This window comes from Pleurodeles waltl, chromosome 8 (genome assembly GCF_031143425.1).
Source record: "Pleurodeles waltl isolate 20211129_DDA chromosome 8, aPleWal1.hap1.20221129, whole genome shotgun sequence".
In the NCBI taxonomy this organism is placed as follows: domain Eukaryota; kingdom Metazoa; phylum Chordata; class Amphibia; order Caudata; family Salamandridae; genus Pleurodeles; species Pleurodeles waltl.
The window spans coordinates 81,845,505-81,867,343 of record NC_090447.1 but is presented as its reverse complement, the minus strand read 5'-3'; the positions used below and the strand labels follow the sequence as shown (position 1 = coordinate 81,867,343).

The window sequence follows — 21,839 nt, the reverse complement described above, 5'->3', positions numbered from 1 at the left end:
TCGCCAGGATATTACAGGAACTTTGTAGTAAACTACAGAAATATGGTTGCCCTATTGACTGATTTGACTACCAAGAAGCAGTCCATAAAGGTGATCTGGACTGGGGAGTGTCAAAAGGCATTTGGGGAAGTGAAGAAGACAATCTGCACTATGCCATGCACCTGTACTGAAAGTACCTGACTACAGTCAGCCTTTCCCTGTACAGACTGATGTCTTTGACAATGGAATTAAAGCTGTGTGAGCTCAACTGGATGACAACAGTAAAGAGCTTCTGGTTACCTTTATAAGTGAGAGATTACTACTCTGGGAACAGAACTAGCCGGCTATCGAAAATGGGTGCTTGGCCATGTGTCACTCTTGTGCAAGTTCTGCTTTTTCATGTTTGGCATGAGGATTGTAGTGAAAATGGACCCTATGACATTGAACAGGTTGATGGTTATAAGGGAGAGAATCCCAAGTTGATGAGATAGTCTATTTCTCTGTAAGGGTTACTTTTTGTAGTGGAGCCAGAGCCAGATTGAGCCAAAGAAATGCAGATGGGCTTTCCTGTCAGCTTTCTCCATCCGGGAAATCCAACCTTTCCAGGTCACGACTTGGTTTCGGTAGTCTTATCTGGGATTTGGTATGGAAAAGTCCCCTGCATGGTGATGACGCACATCCCTGCCCAGATCAACCCAACTGAATTTTTGCTTTCTAGCCACCAGGGTAGGGTGCTTAGTATTTAAAAGTGGTGCATGCAAGAATTTAATGTTGGCATGTATCTACAGTGACTAACCGCCAAAAGCTGTTTTCACTGTAAAGGGCTGAACTGTGAGAAAAACTAGAGTTCAGTACTGGGACAATGCACTGGAATAATTCAAACACTATTTTTAATGTTTATTAAAAATTCAATTCATTAGTGAAATTGGTTTGATAATAAATATTTAGGAAAATTGACTTTTAAAATGTTACACTTTACCTATACACTTTACCTACCAGGATCTCTAATCGACTAATTAGTATTAGCCTGGTGGCAGATGGCTCTGTCAGTGCTTCCTGTTAATATGATATGAAATTTTATCCCAGGGCAGGAACAATGGCTTAGGCCAGTGAGGGGTGGGGGGTGGGGGGTGACGCAGGGGGGAGAGCAGCTCCCAAAACCACTTTGAAATAGCTGAAGAGGAGACAGCTGCTCAGTTCCCTAATCACACCTAAGGCTGGCACATAAATTCCATTCAGTAACAGAAAAATTCAGCCATGTTGGTTTTGCCTCAGAATAGTGCAGTCTGACAGTTTGCAGTAAGGCAAACAGGATGTGCTGCAAAAGAGGGGCAGACGCCTCCTGGTAACTTTTTTCTCATTTGTGTAGGAAAGTGCCACTGGTGGCATGGTCACTCCCCCCCCCCCCCACACTTTTTGCCTAGTGTTGATGCTAACTTTCATTGAGAGTGTGCTGGGATCTTGCTAACCAGACCCCTGCACCAATGTCTTTCCCAAAAACTGTACCTTTGTTTCCACAATTGACACACCCCTGGCACACAGTTACGTCCCTAGTAAATAATACCCATGGTACCAAGGGCCCTGTGGCCAGGAAAGGTCCCCAAGGGCGACAGCATGTATTATGCCACCCTAGGGGACCCCTCACCAAGCACTTGTACACTGCCTTGTAGCTTGTGTGCGCTGGTGAGGAGAAAAAGGCAAAGTCGACATGGCACCCCTCCTAAGGTGCCATGCCTACAAACCACTGCCTATGGCGTAGGTGAGTCACCCCTCTAGCAGGCCTTACAGCCCAAAGGCAGGGTACACTATACCACAGGTGAGGGCATAGCTGCGTCAGCAATATGCCCCTACAGTGTCTCAGTCCTTTCTTAAACATTGTAAGTGCAGTGTGGCCATGTTGAGTATATGGTCTGGGAGTTTGTCATTACAAACTCCACAGCTCCATAATGGTTTCACTGAATTCTGGGAAGTTTGGTATCAAACATCTCAGCACAATAAACCCACACTGATGCCAGTGTTTAATTTATTGAAAAATGCACACAGAGGGCATCTTATAGATGCCCCCTGTATGTTAGCCAAACTGCTAGTGTAGGACTGACCGGTCTGTGCCAGCCTGCCACTTTCAGACAGGTTTCTGACCACATGGGGTGAGTGCCTTTGTGCACTCTGTGGTCAGAAACAAAGCCTGTCCTGGGTGGAGGTGCTTCACACCTCTCCCTAAAGGAACTGTAACACCTGGAGGTGAGCCTCAAAGGCTCAGGCCTCGGATTAGAGTACCCCAGGGCACTCCAGCTAGTTGAGTTGCCCACCTCCCAGACAATGCCCCACTTCTGGCAGCAAGTCTGGCGGGAAAATTAGGGAAAACAGGGAGGAGTGACCACCCCAGCCTAAAGTGTTCAGAGCTGAGTTGACCCCCTCCCTGCAGATTCCTCCATCTTGGTTTAGAGGACAGGGACCAATAGGATTAGGTTTGTGCCCCCCTCCACAAAAGGAGTGGGCACAAGGAGGGTGTAGCCACCCTCAAGGACAGAAGTCATTGGCTACTGTCCTCTGACCCCTAAAACGCCCCTAAATCTAGGATTTAATGGCCTCCCTGAAACCAGCTCACCAGATTCCTGGTGACCTGACAAGAAGAAGAAGGACTGCTAAGCTGAAGCCCCCAGCAGAGGAGAAGGAAGACAGCAACTGATTTGGCCCCAGCCCTACCGGCCTGTCTCCTGCTTCAAAGAACCTGCAAAAGAACAGCAACGCATCCAGCGGGACCAGCGATCTCTGCCAAGCTCCAGAGGACTGCCCTGCACCCAAAAGGACCAAGAACTCCTGTGGACAGCGGCCCTGTCCAAGAAGAAACCAACAACTAAGGACTCCCATCTCACTCTGAATGTGTGAGTCCTAACCACTCTGCACCTGCTGTACATGGCCTGTGTCCAGATGGGCCAACCAGCTAGAGAGGATCCCCAGGCGATTCCAAGCAAGTGCCCACCCTGGGTTGACCTCTCCACTCCCCACGACGACACCTGTAGAGAGAATCCCTAGGAGCGCCCTGACTGTGATAGCTCCGGATGAAGATATCCGACACCAAAGGACCCACTGCACCCGCAGCCCTCAGGCCTTGGAGAAACCAATACCCAGTGCAGCCACGTTCAGCAGGCAGCCCTCCTCCCTGTCCAACCAGTGATGTGCCCGAGACACCCCCCCGGACCTCGCCTGCAGCCTCTGAGTGACCTCTGGGGTCCCCTCATTGACCAACATTGGAAACCCGACATCCTGTTTGTAGCCTGCACCCGGCCACCCCTGTGCCGCTGAGGGTGTGTGTTTGGTGCCTACTTGTGGCCCGCCCAGTGCTTCTCTAATCCCCCCTGGTCTGCCCTCCAGGTAGCGGGAACTTACCTGCAGGCAGCCCTGATTCTGAGAACCCCTTGTCTCTATAAGAGCCCATGTTAAAATTGCTCATTGTTGACCTCTGCACCCGTGTTGCTGGTGGTGGGTGCTTGGGATTAACTTGAACCCTAACCGGTGGACTTCCCAAAACCCGGAGACTGAAACTGTAAGTGTTGTATTTACCTACAAATCAAACTAACATTTCTTTCCCCCAGGAACTGTGCTGAAAATTGCAGTGTCCATTTTTAAAACAGATAATTGCCAATATTTCAAAAACTGTATAACTTATCGATTTCAAACGGAGTTCTGTTGATACATGTATGAAATATGAATCTATTGAAATACTTATCTCAAAAATAAAACTAAGAAAATATATTTTTGCTATATTAAAAACCATTGGTCTGGAGTTAAGTCATTGAGTGTGTGCTTCGTCTACTGTCTATGTGTGTACAGGAAATGCTTTGCACAACCTTCTGATAAGCCTGACTGCTCGATCACACTACCACAAAAGAGAGCATTAGTATTATCTACTTTAGCCTCTGTTAAGGCTCTGGGGATCCCCTGGACTCGGTGCACACTATATCTCATTTTGATATAGTATATACAAAGCCAGCTTCCTACAATTTGTTAGAGAGTGCCCAAGAGTCACCCCTACCCACTGGTTACTGAAACTTATAAAGCTAGTGCTTTATCCACAGCTCAGGAGAATACTGTCTTGACCCGTGGAAGTACAAAAAAGGACTGGACATGCTCTTTGATACCTGTGTGGTGTCTAGACCTGCTATCACTTTTTCCCAGTCCTACAAAGTGGATTCCATGAATCAACTAGCTGACCTCCTATGTGGCCACAACAAGCCTCAAAAGGTCTTTTTTTCAGAAGCACCCAGTTGTACGTAAGGTCGAAAGAGTCTTAGAAGTAACCAAGAGGAACTGCTCCAGAAGGTGGTGCTTGAACTATTTTCAGAGTGAGGGTGCTGCGATTAATGTTATTTCAATGAAGTCATAGGAATGGTGAAAAATCTAAGCGTCACACAAAAAACAAGTGTAGCGAATGTGCAACACCCATTCAGCAGAAGAGTGGTATAGGTAAGGTATGTAGTTCGTGGTGTATTTTGGAGCATTGGTGTGTGGGTGTACTGTCCCTTTCAGATACCACAATTTCCACTGGAATGACCACTAAATTTGCATGGACATGCAGTTTTCCTGGTAAAACTATATAGCGCACAAACAATAATGTGTGGCAATTGGGGTTCAGCAAATATATAATTTGCGCATCACCAAGTAAAGTGTCCTGATTTGTTTTGATCATATTAAAATCTTACCCTTCAAAATTACAAAAAAAGTTCTTCATTTGTTGTTTCCTAATTGGTGATCAATTTTGAAATATGTGTATATTGAATTTTGAGGTATTTAAATGTTGTATGATAGAAAAAGAATGGCATCCTACTGCTTTTCGTTTTGCTTTCTGTCCACCATAAAGGTTGTCACCTAGGTTAATTTTACAAAATCCTCTCATTTTGCAGTCCAAGAAATAAAAATAAACAGCAGTTTTTGAATAAGAAACAGTTTGATATAGATATACCCTGACCTTTGACCTTTGTCTTTGAACTCACAGCAAATGTGACAAGATAAACACAAAATGCAAGGGCATCAAAATTGCTCATTCACCTTACAGGGGTGTTGCGGTGCCCTTGCACCGCTACTTCCAGCACCGATGGCTCCAGAAACTCTGAAAAGTTGGAACTTAGAAAAGTTTTGGATTGCCGCGACCTCTGGAGCATCAGCAGAACCTGACAAAAGCAGAACCTCATGCAAATGTGTCAGATTTTGAAAGGACTAAAGGCTTTTTCACAGATAGCTTTAGGCATGCCCCACTAGAGAATTTTGAGCTCTTTAAAAAGACCTGGGCCCGATTTACAAAGACTTTCAGTCAGGTTTGCATTGCTTTTTTAATACAGACCAGACACAAAGTCTACTTTACAATCCAACACAATCATGAGTCAAGCCTAACTGCTGACTTCCACTGGGTGACACCCGGGTTTCGATAACTGTTATTATTTACTATATCATGTTTGTTGTCTTATTCCTTGTAGTGGACTTCCTGTCACCTAAATTAATAATTCATTTTTTCAGCATGGTACTCATGGCACAAGAGTGTGTACACACAAATCTTTGGTTTGGGTATTGGTCTAACAGTGTATCTACTATGAGGTCAAAGCCTTTTGACAGGTACATAATCCGGGCTCTTGCCCTTTATCTTTGCACAGGGTGCCACCAGCAGATTCAGTGGGCTGTGTGGCTGGGAAAGGGCATGGCAGCGGAAGGGTAGGCCAGTCTCAGGAATCCATATGGAAGAAGAAATTATAGGTCCAATAATTCTTAATGACTTTGCCCCTTTCTACTTGGTTAAAGAAACTAAAATCACTGGTTGACCCACTCCACCCATTCATATTTGTCTTGTAACTAATATTTAATTAGTACTAACCCTTGAGAGCCTTCTATCACAATGGGAATGCAAAAGGATCAAGCCCTAGGTTATGGAATTAGGGAAAGCAAAACGATCACTCCCTAAATTATGGAATTAGGGAATGCACAAGAACCAAGCCCTATATTATGATGCAGAAAATCTCTGCAGGTGCAAACAGAGTGTGTTCTACAGCAAGAAGTACTAAATGATTAATGTGTGCAATTATGGAGCTGTAAATATCTCACTGTATTTCTATGGTGTAGGGGTTTGCTCTAGCAATATCCTGGGATATAATAGAAACCTCCTTAGTTCAGCCATTCGAAGAGTGCTTCAGAGAGTTACACAGAAAATTGAAGAATTTACAGTACCAAACATCTGTCATCTGTCCACCCAGAGGAAATCCTCACTTCTTTCCTTCCATCACTCTTTTATTTTCTACTAACACCAAGACTGCAGTAATACTTATGGCTGGACTGTCCTCTTGAAGCAGAACCAAGCCTCATTTGCATAAGGCGGTCCCTGTTTGAAGTGGCATAGCAATAAAAAAGCAAAAAGGACTGAAATGATGAACAGAGCACTGGCCATGAGCAAAAATTTGATCACCTGCCTGAACAGTTCCCTTACATTTAAAAGGGGAATTTCAGTCAGAGCAAAAAACAGTTTGCTGTGCACCAAATCCTGTACCTCTAAAAACCATCAACAATAGGCATTCATCCATTTTGATGATGTCTGCTGGAGTTTTGAGCTCTGTTGTGACATCATTTACTTGGTGGCTGCATTAAATCATATTTGTACAAACTTGACAAATGGACATTACTTTAAATAAATAATACCCCCATAAGATCACAACTTTTGCTTTATTTTTTGGGAAGGTTGTCAGTGTGGAGTTCATCAACATAGTCTCTACCAAATATCCCACACGCATGTGCAAAATACACCTCTATCCTGATCTTAAGAAATAACCAAAATCTGTATTGCTCTTACCTGCCAGGGCTGGATGTCAGCAATGTCAGCGCAAGAGCCATTTGTGAATGGTCCATGCCCAGGTTTGCATGCCATCAGATTGTTCAATGCGTGACCAAATGCATAGGTTGCAGTATAACTTTGGTATGTTAAGCTTAGATCATTCAGTTCAAATAAAGACATAGTCAATTGATCTAATGTCTCCTTCCCTGAACAATGCATTGGTCTGTTTTCAAGTTCTTCTGAAGAAGCATTTCCAGTCCCATTGGCCTTTGGAAAGTTGCAGTGGAATGCTTCCTCCCAGAAGAGTTTAATAAATATATCATGGAAGTTTTTAGTTGGTTGCAAGCGATGCAAAAACTCTTCAAAATTTGGCATGTGGTATGTAGAAGGTGTGATGCCTAGAGATCCATTCAATATCTTCCAGGCATGGTTGGGGAGGAGTCCAGTACTTATAGTAAAGGCTGCACTGAAAATCCAGACTTTACTTGTTACATTTTGTGTGTAAAGGGTTTGTAGCAACACCTTGAAATGAACCTCTGGACCGTGAACAATGATCACCTTTGCTGTATGTCCCTGGACCATTTCAGCAATTTGAAGGATTTTCTCCTTCGAGAATCGAAGGTTAATTTGCTCCATGTATGCTACACAGCCACCAATACCTTCTATGGCTTTCTTTATTCCCTGTCCTCCTTGCAAACCCAAATCATCGTCAGACACTATCATTCCCACCCATGTCCATTGGAAGTGCCCCATTAGTCTTGCCAGGGCCATGTTCTGGAATGTAGAAGCTGGTACCATGCGCATAAAAGACGGAAACTGGACCTTGTCGCTGAGGGAGGAAAGCACCGACCCATGGCTGACCTGTCAGAAATGTAAAATATCAAAAAGGCATTGTAAAGAGGGAACATACATCTTTACAAACTGTTCTAGCTCTATAGTTGCTACTTGATGTAGACATTGCTAGCTGCAATAGAGAAAAAGTTGTGAAATATTTGAAGGTTTCCCAGACATAAAGCAATACAATTTCAAGGGAACTTAAGTGTACACTGACATAAAATGGATAAACGATTGGATATTAAAGTATTTTAAAAAGTCAATTAACAAAAGAACGAATGCCTTCATAATAAAAACAGAACATGCTGCCATTATACAAAGAAAAAGTCAATCATTTTCACTAACATGTATACTCTTGAACTCATTTGTACCATAGGTACTGGACACCAGACAACTTACTAGACTTTATCGAGGTATGTATCGATGCATTTCGTACCACCAGAACAACTTGGACTAGAGGTTCCGCGCGGCACTCCAGGGATCAATGTTCTTATAAACTCTTTATTAAACCTAATTAATAAAGAGTTTATAAGAACATTGATCCCTGGAGTGCAGCTTGGAATCTCTCATCGAAGAAGTTCTGGTGGTACGAAATGTTGGCAGAGGGAGGTCGACCTCTGTCACCTGCACCGGCGGAGTGTGCGCTGTAATATCCAGCTATGGTGGAGGACCATATGTATATATATATATATATATATGTATATATATATATATATATATACATATATATATCAGACTCAGTTTGTCTGGAGAATAGGTCTCACCCCTATGCAATATTGTATATAAAAAGGAAAAAATAAGAAAATGTAAATGTTTTTTTCTGTCACTTTTCGAACAGAGAAATGTATTAAATAATTCTCAGCAATTAATGAAGCATTGAACTTTCTCAAACTAGGGGCATATTTACAAGTCCCTTGCCCCTCCTTGCGCCACATTAGCGTAATTTGTTTTGACGCAAATGTTGCATCAGGTAGGCATTTCTGACGCACCATATTTGCAAAGTGGCGCAATGCTTGCATTGTGCCACTTTGAAACCCCTTGCAACACATTATGCCTGTGTCAGGCATAATGTATGCAAGGGGGGTGTTCCAGCGCTGGAAGGCCCGAAAAAATGGCACAGTGAAATTTACAACATTTCATAGCGCCATTTTTTTCAGCATTTTTAATGGCTACTCAGAGCAGGCGTTAAAATGATGCACCCATTATGTTCAATGGGCCTCTCTGCACTAGCGACCACATTTTTTACAATAGTGTAGCAAAGCACCACAATACTGTAGAATATTTTTATGCTATTGTGCTAGTGACCGCCATGGTGCACCATATTATAAATACGGAGCAGCCATGGTGTCGTTAGGTGCCGGTAGGGGGACGCAAGAAAAGTGGCACATCATCTATGATGCACCACTTTTTATTAAATATGCTTCTTAGTGGCAACATTTCATCCAATAATGAGTCAAAGCCTCGCTCAACTATGGTCCAAGTGCAAAAATGTAAGGGCCTGCTTTGGCATTTAATTACATCCTTACATTTTGATAGATTGCTATTTATAGAGAATATGAGTGACAGTGTAGGCAAGAAAGAGGTGATAGCCTTGATATGAGCTAATATTGAAGATTGTACTATGGAATATCAAGCATTCGAATTTCTTGGTATTAGAATATCGTGGATGGTATATCAAAGAACAAAATATTGATGGCTAAGTGCTTCTAGAAGAAGTATAGATTTTCTACTCTAAACTCCAAATCCATGCACCTTGCGGGTATATATGTAATTAAGGTGAGTATATGTGGAGTTAGGTAAATCTCTACTTGTTTACCTTTTCAATATTTCCAGCGTGATATTCTGATCATGATATTTCATACCCTCACTATTTCTATCTTGATGTTCTTGGGGCAAACCATTATTGAGTAGATTTGGTACAGATTTTTATGCGTTTGTATTTTTGTGCATTATTAATAAGATGCAGAATACATTTCCACGCTTGATTACACATATATACCCTGATATCATAGTGTCGGTGTTGAAAAATATTCTTTATAATGTGTACAGGTGTTCTTCTGATACATGTTCACTAGGCCTCAATTTAGGTATAAACGCCATCTTGTCCCAGATGGAAGTCACTCATGTCACTCATCTCATTCCTCCTTTTCACGTCCCTCCTAATAATTTCTGTAGCACACAGTCAAGCTGAGATATACTTGTTTATTTCCACCGTCCTTGTTTATGCTACTCTTGATGAACTTTCTGTTGTTCACAAACTGCAGCTCTAATGTCAAGGTCCTTCTGTTGGTTCACTGTGCCCTACCCATTCATATAACATGCTATTGTTCATGTGTCCAGTTTGTTCTAGCATCTCAGGACAACTTTAGCATAGAGTGGGCAGAATAATTATTCATGCAGTGGGATAATGCTTAGGTGTTTTAAACAATACAATGTTTATTTGTTGATGCGATATGGTCTGCTGATATAATGATACACTGGTGCACACCAAAGAGATTCTGCAGTTTTCATTATTTTCATATGAGAAAATAATGCATAAAAACCCTCAAAGCTGTCTGATTTTGCTGCCCATTTGGGACTTAGAATTTTTTTTGATTTTGCATTGCTTGTATGGTCCCTTTCTTGAGAGCCTTCATTTCATTGGCTCTGTACCGCTTTACTTTTGCATTTGGTAATAAAACACTTTGGGCCTGATTTAGATATTGGTGGCTGGGTTACTCCATCACAATGGTGATGGATATTCCATTCATCGAAATGTAAATCCCATAGGACATCATGTGATTTAGATTTCAGTGGACGGGATATCCATCACCGTTGTGACGGAGTAACCCATCCTCCAATATCTAATCTAAAACCTGGCTCTTCAACTGACCCTCAGAGGACAAACCCCCTTAGCGACTTGTGACGCTTATGGGTGAGTAGTTGCACTCTTTAAATCCTGATTTGATTTGATCTGATAAACCAGGTCCTTTAACTTTTCCATTGATCTAGGAATCAGTTACTGAATGAACCCATTTACATAATTGATTGTTTTCTTGATATTATTGGTGCATTGGGAGATGCCTTAATGCGGAGACACACTGCCTCATGAAATTGAGGTTATCGTGGTCTCCAATACAGCTAAATTGGGCGTTCTGATTGAGGTAATTCTTGGGTTGTAAAGAATTTTAGGGAACCCCACACACACAGATGTGGGTAGCAGAGGGTGGTTGCACATTAAATAGCACTTCCATTCTGCTTTAGAAGCTCCCTGTTGGCACAAACCTTAATGCTAGTGGATTTAGCGGTGTGAATCTTTCTATATGGATGTTGCAGAAATCCTGACTTGCAGTGCTGTTCATGAACTGTGATTGTAAAAATGAATGGGGCAGAATGATTCTAGACCTTGGAGTGCTTTTGCTGTGGTTTTGAGGTGTTGAACCATGTTCTGAGTGGTGGATTGCTAGGCTATATGTGAGGCTTTTGGTTACGAGATGATGATTTAAGGTTCAAACCATGGTTTGATCACTGTTGTTTGAATGTACCATTCTTATTCTATTGCTTTTCTCAAAACAGGAATATGCAATTTGGACACCTACTGATTTGCAAATGGGAACGCAACTTAAGATACAACCAATGTATTAATATGTCAAATCACAAATCATCCACTTACAGTGGGTCATAAAATGAACAGCCTTATGTATATTAATTCATCAGTTACCAGCCCCTTCTGATTGGCTGCAAATACAGGGATGGGGTGTGCAAAGGACAGCAGACCCTCTTCTGTGAATTAGCATTCCCAAATGCAGAACAGTTTTAAAGCAAGCCATGTCCACTAAAGGACCTGGTGCTGCTTTAAAAAATCTTTCCTGTATTGGAAGACATTGGTAGTCTACATGTTTAGATGGTGAGTCTTCAAGAGACCTCTGCTGTCTTGGTGGCTGAGATACTCCATACATGCCTGCACCATAATGCACGTAATCACCTAGATAGGTGGGCGTGCCTATTGAAGGTCTTTTTCAGGATCAGTAGCAGGATCTGAAGCACTTCTTTGAAGTGTAACAGGGGGTCCTCAGACCCTTAACTGTAGGCTGTACTGTCATCCAGGTAAGCACCACTAAAGACTCCTAACCCAGTAAGGACACATTTAACCAGCAGGGTAATAGGGACATTCTTTAACACTTTGAATCGAATCCCTTTGAACTGAACATATCTCTCTGGGCTGAGAAGATAACCTGCCCTATGTACCCTCAATAAGGGTCAGATCATGAATTCAGATTAAGGGTACTGGTGAACCTGGCACACTCCCACTACCCACTGAGCTCATATGGTCTGCACATCAGTCAGAGTTGATTCCCTTGTAGTACCCAAGCAAACACAGTTCTGCAGGACCCAGTGTAAGAGGCAGCCCTTGGTACCAGAACCTGCAGGCTTAACTAAGGACTGAACTAGAGGTCTTAATCACTCCCAAGCTCCACATTTTCAATGCTTTTTCCTTCACCATGGCCCTTGCCTTTTCTGACAACTTGTAGACTTGTTTTTTTCTCAGTCATGCTTTCACCTATGCCCATAACATAAACACCAAGGTGTATACGTACAGCCACCAAGGAGAAAGAAAGCAGAGAATTGGTGCCCAACCCTCTATTGCTCATCAGTTTTCAAATTCAATTCCACAAAAAGAACATTGCAACCCCAGCATTTACAAACTGAGGGGCCTACTTATAAGCCTTCTGCACCACCTGAGCATCACTTTTTTCGACCCTCCGGTGGCGCAGACTACAAAATCATATCTATGAGGCCAGGCAAAGCCGCTTTGCATGGCTTTGCATGGCCTCATGGATGTGGAGTAAGGCAAGGCAGCGCAAGTCACTGCGTTGCCTTACTCTGAGCCAGAGAGTCATTCCATGGGCACTGCGGTGGGTTTTCCTAAACAACACCCATGGATTTTTACACATCCCCAGATTTACGAGGGCCTGTCAACCTGGAGATGCTCCAAAACTTTATGCCTCCCCAGAGCAGACGTAGCAAGGAGAAATATTTTTATTTCTCCTCGTTTTTTCCCCTTTCTATAAGTGCTGCATTCTGCAGCACACGTCGAAAGAGGATAAAGCCTCTATGGATTGTTTCTGTGCAGGAAGGGGCAAAACAATCCTGCCAACAACACAGGCACCCTTGCACCTTGGTGCAAGGATACCTGCGTTGGTGCTTGGCTGCCGAAATGGAGCCAGCGCAGGGGGAAAAGACAGAAATACATCACGTTGAATAAATACAGTGATTTCTGTCCTACTCAAAATCCCTGTAAATGTGAGCCTAAGAAATTAGTTGAAAATGTGATGTAACAAGTGCATACATCTCATGAACGTCTTTGCACTTTGCATAATTTAAGAGCAATAGTGCTTGTTTCAGAACAGTTTTTGATCTGTGGATACTCTGCCAGGAAGAAGGACTGGTGTGCTGCTGGAAGGAGTGCCCCTCTGCTAGACTGCCACTCTGAAGGAGCTGGTGCCGTGCTGTGCCAACCTGCTGCCTACTGCCATCTTGCCTGGAGAGAAAGAACTGGACCTGGAACCCATCTTGTACCAGGACCCCAGAGTCACTCAAAGGGCTATTTTTCTTGCACAACATGCATGCTAAAATCATTATGTTTTGGAATTGCTGTGACTAGCTTTCACTCAGTACTAGCTGCTCGGTATCCTACATACCCACAGCGGCATCCCACACAAAGACAGGCAGGTGCACAAAGTGTTATTTTACATACACAGGGTGTTGTTTAACATAGCAAAAAGTTTTTTTTTACTAAAACCACGTTTAAATACATTTTTAAACCGTTTCTCTTCCTATTACTACAAATACATTGTTTTGTTTAGATTGTCACTTACCTTTTTCAACAAACTGCAACAAAATAAAAATACAATACCAAAATGCATATCAGGCAACATTACTATTGTACTGCAACTATGCTTTGCCAGATTTCTGATGTCATTTTCAAACCACATGGCTTCCAAATGCATTGTGTCACTAGAACCAGGTCATGACAGTTACGCCTCCTAACTCATGGTCAGCATTTATATATCCTTTACATGACATGTTTTGCTCTACTTATGCACTACTTATGCTTTCTACTACTTCGTTTCTGTTGATGCGAGGGGAATTTCAAACTTCTTTCTGCTCGGTACAATGGGTCCAATTAGTTGTAGGGAAGGTTATTTTACTGGGTATGAGCATTCCCTGGAGTATGTATGTCACAGAAATTGTGACCTGTTGAAAAATATTGAAAATATTTCAAGGGTATGACATGATCCCTATTTAAAAAAACTCTCACTAAACATATAGGCAACATCAAGGGCCTGATTTAAGAAAAGTGGCGTAGCACCCGGTGCAGTAACACTTTTTTTGTGCCCCCTAACGCCAGCATGTGTTCGACGTATCTAAGATACGGCGCACCATGGCGGTAGTTAGGGGAACTAGCGTCAAAGTTTGCGATGTTAGTTTGGAGCTTCGCAGGATTACTGTAAAACATGTTGACGCTAATCCTGCAAAGCCCATTGAGGCCCATTGTAAACAAATGTGCGCCTCCTTTTAATGCCTGCTCTGAGCAGGCGTTAAAAGTGCTGAAAAAAACTTTTCGATTTCTTTGTACCATTTTTTCGGACCCCCTAGCGGGGTAATGCCCCCTTTGCATACATTATGTCTGTCACAGGCATAATATAGCGCAAAGGGTTACAAAGCGGTGCAATGCATGCATTGCTCCACTTTGTAAATTTGGTGCAGCGATTTTTGCCTCGTTGGGCCACATTAGAGTTTTAAAAAATTATGCTAATGTGGCGCGAGGAAGCGCTTGGGGCTCTTAAATCTGCCCCCAGGTCTGTTATGATAGTTTCAGGTGTAAGTCTTTCAACACTCATGATTTTCCTCCATAAACTTAAACACAGTCATTACAAAAGTTAAGCAATTACATCAATGTCTTGCAGGACGGGGATCAAGGAAAAAACTGATAATAGCACAATGCGTTTCATTATTCTCAGCCTACGTCAACAATCATAATGAATGCTTTTCACTACTTATTCTCCATTTTATAAGTAGTTGTCTAAGACATAAAATACAACCCAGTGAAATACAGGCACCTTCAGTAACCACATGAATACATGTTTTCAAGTCTTTGCCACAAAAACAACACCTGCTCAAATTCATAACCTGCAGCCAAGCATCCTTCACATCATTTGTGGTTAATTAGTCAACTCTAAATCTTCAAAAACTTGAACTCATCTTGGGTCTAACAATCACACCACTTAATCTTAAGTGCTATTGAAAATTGAGACTCCAAATACAGAAAACAGGTTTCCTTCCCTTGAAGCTGTGACATATGAATTTTCCCAATTATTCATAGAATCTGGTGTTCCAAAAACAGTTTACATTTTATTTGTGAGCCAGGGATTACCAATTCGTGCTCTAAGTTCAACAACCTCTGCCTTTGGTTAAATTTATTTAATCTTCCATCCCTGCGAAGACGTAGGCCCATATTTATACTTTTTTAGTGCCTCATTTGCGTAATTTTTTTATGCAAAAGCGGTGCAAACTTACAAAATACAATTATGGCCCATATTTATACCTTTTTAGCGCCGCATTTGCGTCATTTTTTGACGCAACAACAGCGCAAACTTACAAAATACAATTGTATTTTGTAACTTTGCGCCGCTTTTGCGTCAAAAAACGACACAAATGCAGCGCTAAAAAAGTATAAATATGGGCCTTCATTTGAATAATTGCACTATTGCAATTGTGCTGAATAAAGCAGCCCACTTGTGCATCTGTATGCCTACTTTGAAGAATGTCAAGTTTAAAAAAAATGACAATTAAAAATGTATTTCTCTATAGTGATAGTTACTTTGCATGAATCATATTGTGAATTAGACAGCTTTACGCTACCAAAATCCTGCATTTTGATTAGCTCCTACCCAAGAGATTAAGAGCTAGTATTGAGACAAGTTTGATTCCAGCATCAACCCACATATCACTATGCCTTCATACCATAAAAGCTGCCCTCGAAGATCACACCTTTTGAATCATTCACTTTCTTTAACAGAAGTCAGAATGTGTGTTGTTTCTCATCCCTGCTACTACATGTTACTGGTTTTAATTTGCTAGTTGTTGTTTATTTAACTCATGCAGATTTCCTTGTATTCTGCACTGTATTTTACACTGGTGAAATGAACTGCAACGTTCACAAAACATATAATGCAAGTGGATCCAGTAAAAGCCGTGGTCAGCTGAAAAAGTAGAATGAGGTTGTTGGTTTTTCTTGTCATTTTCCAGGGGGTTGGCTCAATGTGTCATCAAATATTTGTTATTATTCTAGAGGTTAAAAAATGTATATTTGTATCTTCAGTCCTTAAGAGGATAGCAATGTTTTGCTGCAGCAATCTGCACTCTATTGTTTTAGCTAGAACGTCCATGCTAGATTTGTTTAGCAAGAATTGTCAATATTCACCAGTGGGTACCAAGAATTTATTTCCTTGCAGTAATTTCATATTTTATTTAACATGTCTTTAATATATTTATTTCATAAGTAATAGTCTATCTTTACTTGTGGCTAATGTTACTTTGCTTGCCTATAATATAATCCCCAATCTTACATTAGTATCTGAAATCTCTTTTTTTAAATGTGTTTTGTAGGAAATTTCCACCTTTACTGATGGAAAGTGATGTTTTACTTTCCTACAGCACTCTCACATTTTATCTAAAATCTCTGTTACATTTGTTTTATAAAAAATTTTGATCTTTACCTGTGAATATTGATGTTTTGCTTACCTAGAGTAATCCATAGTCTTCAATTTTTTGTTGATCCAGTGCCTCTAAATTACAATTGTTTTGACAAGAAATGTCCATCTTTACCTGTGGGAAGTGGTACAGTCCCATAATCCTGGCCATTGGCACGCTTAAGGATGACATTGTTTCCCCAATGACTCCAGCCAGCGGCGGATGAGCCGGACACCTGTATCCTGGGATCAGGTCGGATTTTCCATGCAGAAGTCCCAGAATCCTCTCACCGGCTTTGCTCTCGGACATGCAGGAATCAAAAATCCGCACACCAAGTGTGATGTTCGGCAGCAAGTCTGGGCTCTGATTTATTTCTTCTGCAGCAAAAACCATAGCTAGCAAATCCCGATAATACCGGATGTTGAACCTATGTAATGAATTTTAAATATACAGCTGCATTAGTGGTTCATAATCATGACTAATATGTCTCTTTAATGTCCTAATTTATATCTGGTTCTTGCATATGAGTACTCGCTTAACATGTTAATACTGAAAAAGAACTGTGAAAAACGGCTTAAGATATATAAAGAAATCCACATTTTTTGCTTCTTATTTAAGTATGTATTTATTTTATGTTATTTTGTTACCTGGACCCAGCTCCATCAATTGCCAAAGCGCTAAAAAGTGATTAATGATGGATACAGGGTCCAAGAGACTCTTGTCCATACACATACAATAAATCGACAGTGGCTCTGTATCAGCACATAACAACAAATTATGACAGAGGTGACAGAGAAGCTGTTTACATATCAATGAGGTGACTCATAAGGGGTGGTTCACCGAATTCTGGAAGTCAGATAATTCAGGAGCGAAGATGTTTTGTATTCCTTTCTGAAATTATGGAGAAGGGGAACTTCCTGGAAGTCGACCAAAGCCCAAAAAATCTCCAAATGGCTGACTGATGTACTAAAATTGGCTAAGGCAGAGAACTCAGTAGCCATTATCCAGCACTAAAGGACTGGCAAGGCTATCACTGCCACACCCTGGATCTCAGTTTTACTGGATGTGGAGAAGACAATGATGAACCACCGCTGGTGAAATTCTTGATAGATCTACCTGTTCTTGATATGTTCCTGGTGAGCCAATAGTAACTTTCTCGGTTTAGTGTGTCACACTGCTGGTTCTTCTAGAAGAAAGTATATATTTTCCCTGAGTGATATCCAAGTGGGATATTCACAACAGCTTCGTGAGACAGACAACCCTTCCATCTGGAGTATCTTGGTGCCCACAGACATTGGCACTTTTGAGATGCTGCTGTCAAACTTAACCTAGGCCAATCAGACATGGCTGCTTTCACCATAATAGTCACACCAAAACTGATTAGTGAGTCTTAATGTGTATTATGTATGCACTTTCTTCCTTAACTGCAAGAAATGTATAGTGATATGGATTATGTAGACACCGTGTTACATTGAAAATCCAAGGAAGGTTGTTTGTTTTAGTTGTCACCTAGGGACAGCCTAATTTCTATAGTGAGAGCGTTTGCCACTAGACAGTATGTACCACAACATACAACATACACATAAAGGTGGTTATTATGAACATGGTGGTAACAACCGCCGTGTTCATGCTGGCGGTCGAAACACTGACTTCGAGGATTGAAACAACACAAAAAACGTTCCACGCATATTCTGTTTTTAACTCCCCCAAAACATCCCCCCTGCTCTCGAGGGCTCCTGCCTCTGCAGGCTCTTTATTTACTCCCTTCTGCCTCCCACAGATCTCGCGATTTGCTTCCTGACACCCCCCCTTTTCACTATTGTCCGATTTACTTGCAGTGCCTGGTGAGTACACTCCCTGAACAGTAGCCCATCTCTCTGGTTGCAGGAATAATTGCTACCAGCGTCTTGCATTGAATGACACTTTAGTGGGCAGGGGCCTTGAGCTGCATTCCCCTGCTGAAGGTTGACCCTGGTTTCACATGCCCATCAGCTACAGTCAGTAAGGAAGCGATCAGCCTTTTGATGGACCAGCACTCAGTTAATCCCGTCACCTCTGCTCCTCTTTGTGTAATTTGCCCTCGCACCCTGTGAACCTGGCTCACCACCTGAGTACATCATGGATGTCTGTGAGGGCCAAAAGGTAGTTCAAAGTGTCCCTGTACGACTCTCAGGAGAGACATCTAGAGCCCGATTTACAAAGGACCTCCGCACTCATGGCGGAGGCCCCAGAGTCCTGATGGTGGGGCCTGCACTCGTGGCAGGGGCCCTACAGTCATTTTTGGAGCTCCGCACAGCAGAGGTCCCACCATGAGTGTGAGGCCCCCGCCACAAATGCAGAGGCCCTTTGTGACCTCACCACCATCTGGGTGGGTGTCTGTAGCAACTAGGCTTACCTGCACATAGGCAACACAAGTGCAGATGTGATTTCATAGGCCAGTGCCAGAGGGCTTCAAGGCATTTTGTTGATGGATAACTGCTTGGCAGGCACCGGGTATTATCCTCTGCAGTGATGGGAATGTTGTTTAGTGGTTGAATGATGTTAGTCATGTCATTGCCTACTCCGGAGAAACTGTTGGGGTGAAAACAAAAATAGCTACTGTGTGGGTGTTGTAAATCTGTCAGCCAGAGTCACAGCAACAGTGACAACCCTGCTGCTGTTGTTGGTCCTATATTGTAGCGGTAAAGGGGACCTGTCCGCCTCAGAATCCTCCTGGTGGGAGTCACCTGCAAGGGTGGGTTTTGATTAGTGTGTGGCACGCGTGTGGACATCTGCTCATCCAGAGTTATATCTACTATCCTGGACTGTCAACAATCGGGGGAGTAAACATATACACACTCCATCTTAATTTCTCTCGGGGTGATGTTACGATCCAACACATACTTCCACCCTTCACGATGTGGGGTGCAGAGATCCTTCAGTTACTGAGACAGGCGATGCCACATGGTGTCATCATCCTACAGGACATTTTCATATTAGCACCTGGCAGTAGGTAGGTTTGTAGACTCCCTGGGAGAGCACTGGGGCTACTTTGAATGTGCACAAACACTGTCTTTTTGTTCATTTGATGCATAGCTCTCTTTCCTGTCTTAAGAATGTAGCATCCACACAAACTCAGGACAAACTCAATTTCACCCAGATAGGACTTTTTATTTTTGGGGTGATGCTCCCCTACGCTCTCCCACCTTCATGCATGCCTGACTGCCTGACTCTGAGGAACTCTCTCATCTTCAGCACCACTCATCCCCTCTTCTCTCGTCCGTCCAATTCCAAACACCCTGTCCTGGACCGAGCAGTTACCTATGTGCTCTGACCTCCCTCTCTATGCCCCAAGCTTCTCCACCCGGTGTGCCATGCAGCTCTGTTGCTTTGGAGCTAGGTTTGCACTCAATGAGTCACAAACAGGAATACATTTTGGCTGTTGGTGTCCCACTATGATGTCAAATTCAGGGGCATTAGAAGGATTTTGGGGACCCTGAGCCAAACGTATTTTGGAGGGCCCTGTTGAGAACAGCTTTGCGTTTATGATCCAGTTTCAGCTCTTTCATGCCCTCTTTGGCCAGGTCACCAGCAGTGCACAGGCACATTCATCCACATTCTGGATATATTTACATCTAATATTCAGGTTTAGTCACGTAGGTTTTGAATATTGTAACACAGCAGCAGCTCACTAATATTACTGCAAATAATCTCTGTGACGCCCTCCCATTTATCATCTGTGAGATCCTGCTTTGAGCTAAAAGAAACAATTTTTATGGATGTTGCATAAAACATTTCCCTGCAAAATATCTATAAAGGACTCTCACATCACCCATATTAAAAATAAATTAAAGGAAAGCAGTATTTAAAACAATAATAAATTAAGGTCATTAGTGCATGACTCTGCAGAAGAACACTGGCTCTATCTGGCCCCCCGAAAGGCTGGGGCCCTGGGCCAGATCCCACATTGCCTGTGCCTTAAAACGTCTCTGGTCAAATCTACATGACAGATCAATGTGGTACATCTGCTGTACACCTACCGGGATGTTGGGATGTGTTTTCTGCATCCTCACCTTCCCTGATGCCATCAGTGCCCGAAGGTTCAGTGATGCTCGGTACCTCCTTCTTCTTCCAGGGTTTAAAGAACAGGCGGTGGGGCCTGGGCCTCTGGGTAGCGCTACACGTCAGCCTCCTCCACCATCCACTTTGGGTCCAGCCACTTCTTCTTTACATCATCAATCTCTGGGGAGTAAGATGACTCCACGCTGCCTTTCCACAGCACCTTCCGGAGTGGGGCTAGCATCAGTCGCCCAATGAGCCACCTTGTCTTTTATGACAACTTCAGCCACAATCTCTAGCTCAAGGTCAGAGAACCATGAGGCAAACCTGCTTGCTGGGAGCCAGGGCCGTAATCTTTCAGTGTTGATGGCATGTGCTGTGGGCAGTTGCCTGAGGACGGCCCTGAATCCTGCCTGGTGCTCTGCCTTGAATACTCTGCCTACAGAACACCTGCTTCTTCACCTCTGCAGGACTGGACGGCCCAATGAGACTGATTGGGTGCCCTGAGGTGTTCCTGTTGATGCTCTGAGTTGAAGATGAGTCAGCACACGTTAGCCCTTCAGTTGGGTTTGGAAATGCCCTGTGTTCACATATGCAGAGCTTTCACAGAGGGTAAATTTGTATGCAAAACTAGAGCAAGGAATTTTGTCAACTGCTCTGGCTTTAATATGGTAAAATCCTATGCAGACCTACTGATATCCAGGGAGCCATTTTTATGTGCAATATGTTCGCTTGCGCATTCACTGCATCAGTACTCCTGCATGTGAACATTTTCTGCAGTTTTACTTCAGGACTCAGAGTGAGGGCCTCAAGCCCTCATTGTGAATGGCCTGGAGTAATCTCCATTATTTTCACACCGCTAGATTTACTCTTACCGGTCTCATCAAGTAATGCCTGATCACAACAAGAGCAGAAATCCCTCATTAACGCTCTGGTCAGTAACATGTTCTTGGCTGCACTGGGATCATCAGTTGTGCCAGTACCGTGCCAAGTTTATGGGTCACTCATGGGGCTTAAATATCACGATTATCGGCGTTTGTGTGCAATAGCCAAGGGTTGGATTGTGGGGATTCACAGAGAGATGTATGCATCTATAGGTCCTAAAACACCTTCTTCTATAACAGAGAAATATTTTTAAAGCGGATGCAATGGGATCAGGATTCAACCTTTCCTCAAATTCTCAGCTTAATAATCTTTCACCTGAATTAGAATCAGGTGTTAACCTAAAGGCTGATTTCTGAGGAAGTGCTAAAGAGGCAGAAGAATCCACCAATGGCATTTCCTCCTCTAAACATCCACTGAGGTGGGCACAATACTGCTGATAGATCCAGATCTAGGACTTTCTAAACATTTCAAGGAATTTAAATCAAGGATTTTGAGTACTAGAGGAAAGTTTGCCATCAAGGATGCCATGAATCAAGGTTCAATCAGAATTATC

The 21,839-nt window shown here is 42.7% G+C and overlaps 1 protein-coding gene across 1 annotated transcript in view; it reads right to left on the bottom strand.

The window, feature by feature from the left end:
- Nucleotides 1-21,839, bottom strand: part of LOC138249474 (vomeronasal type-2 receptor 26-like) — a 206,640-nt gene that overhangs the window by 181,829 nt on the left and 2,972 nt on the right. The window contains exons 2-3 of the mRNA XM_069203433.1: nt 16,499-16,790; nt 6,931-7,654 (exon numbers count right to left, since the gene is read on the bottom strand). Of these exons, the coding sequence (XP_069059534.1) occupies nt 6,931-7,654; nt 16,499-16,790 (1,016 nt within the window). The remainder of the gene's footprint in view (nt 1-6,930; nt 7,655-16,498; nt 16,791-21,839) is intronic.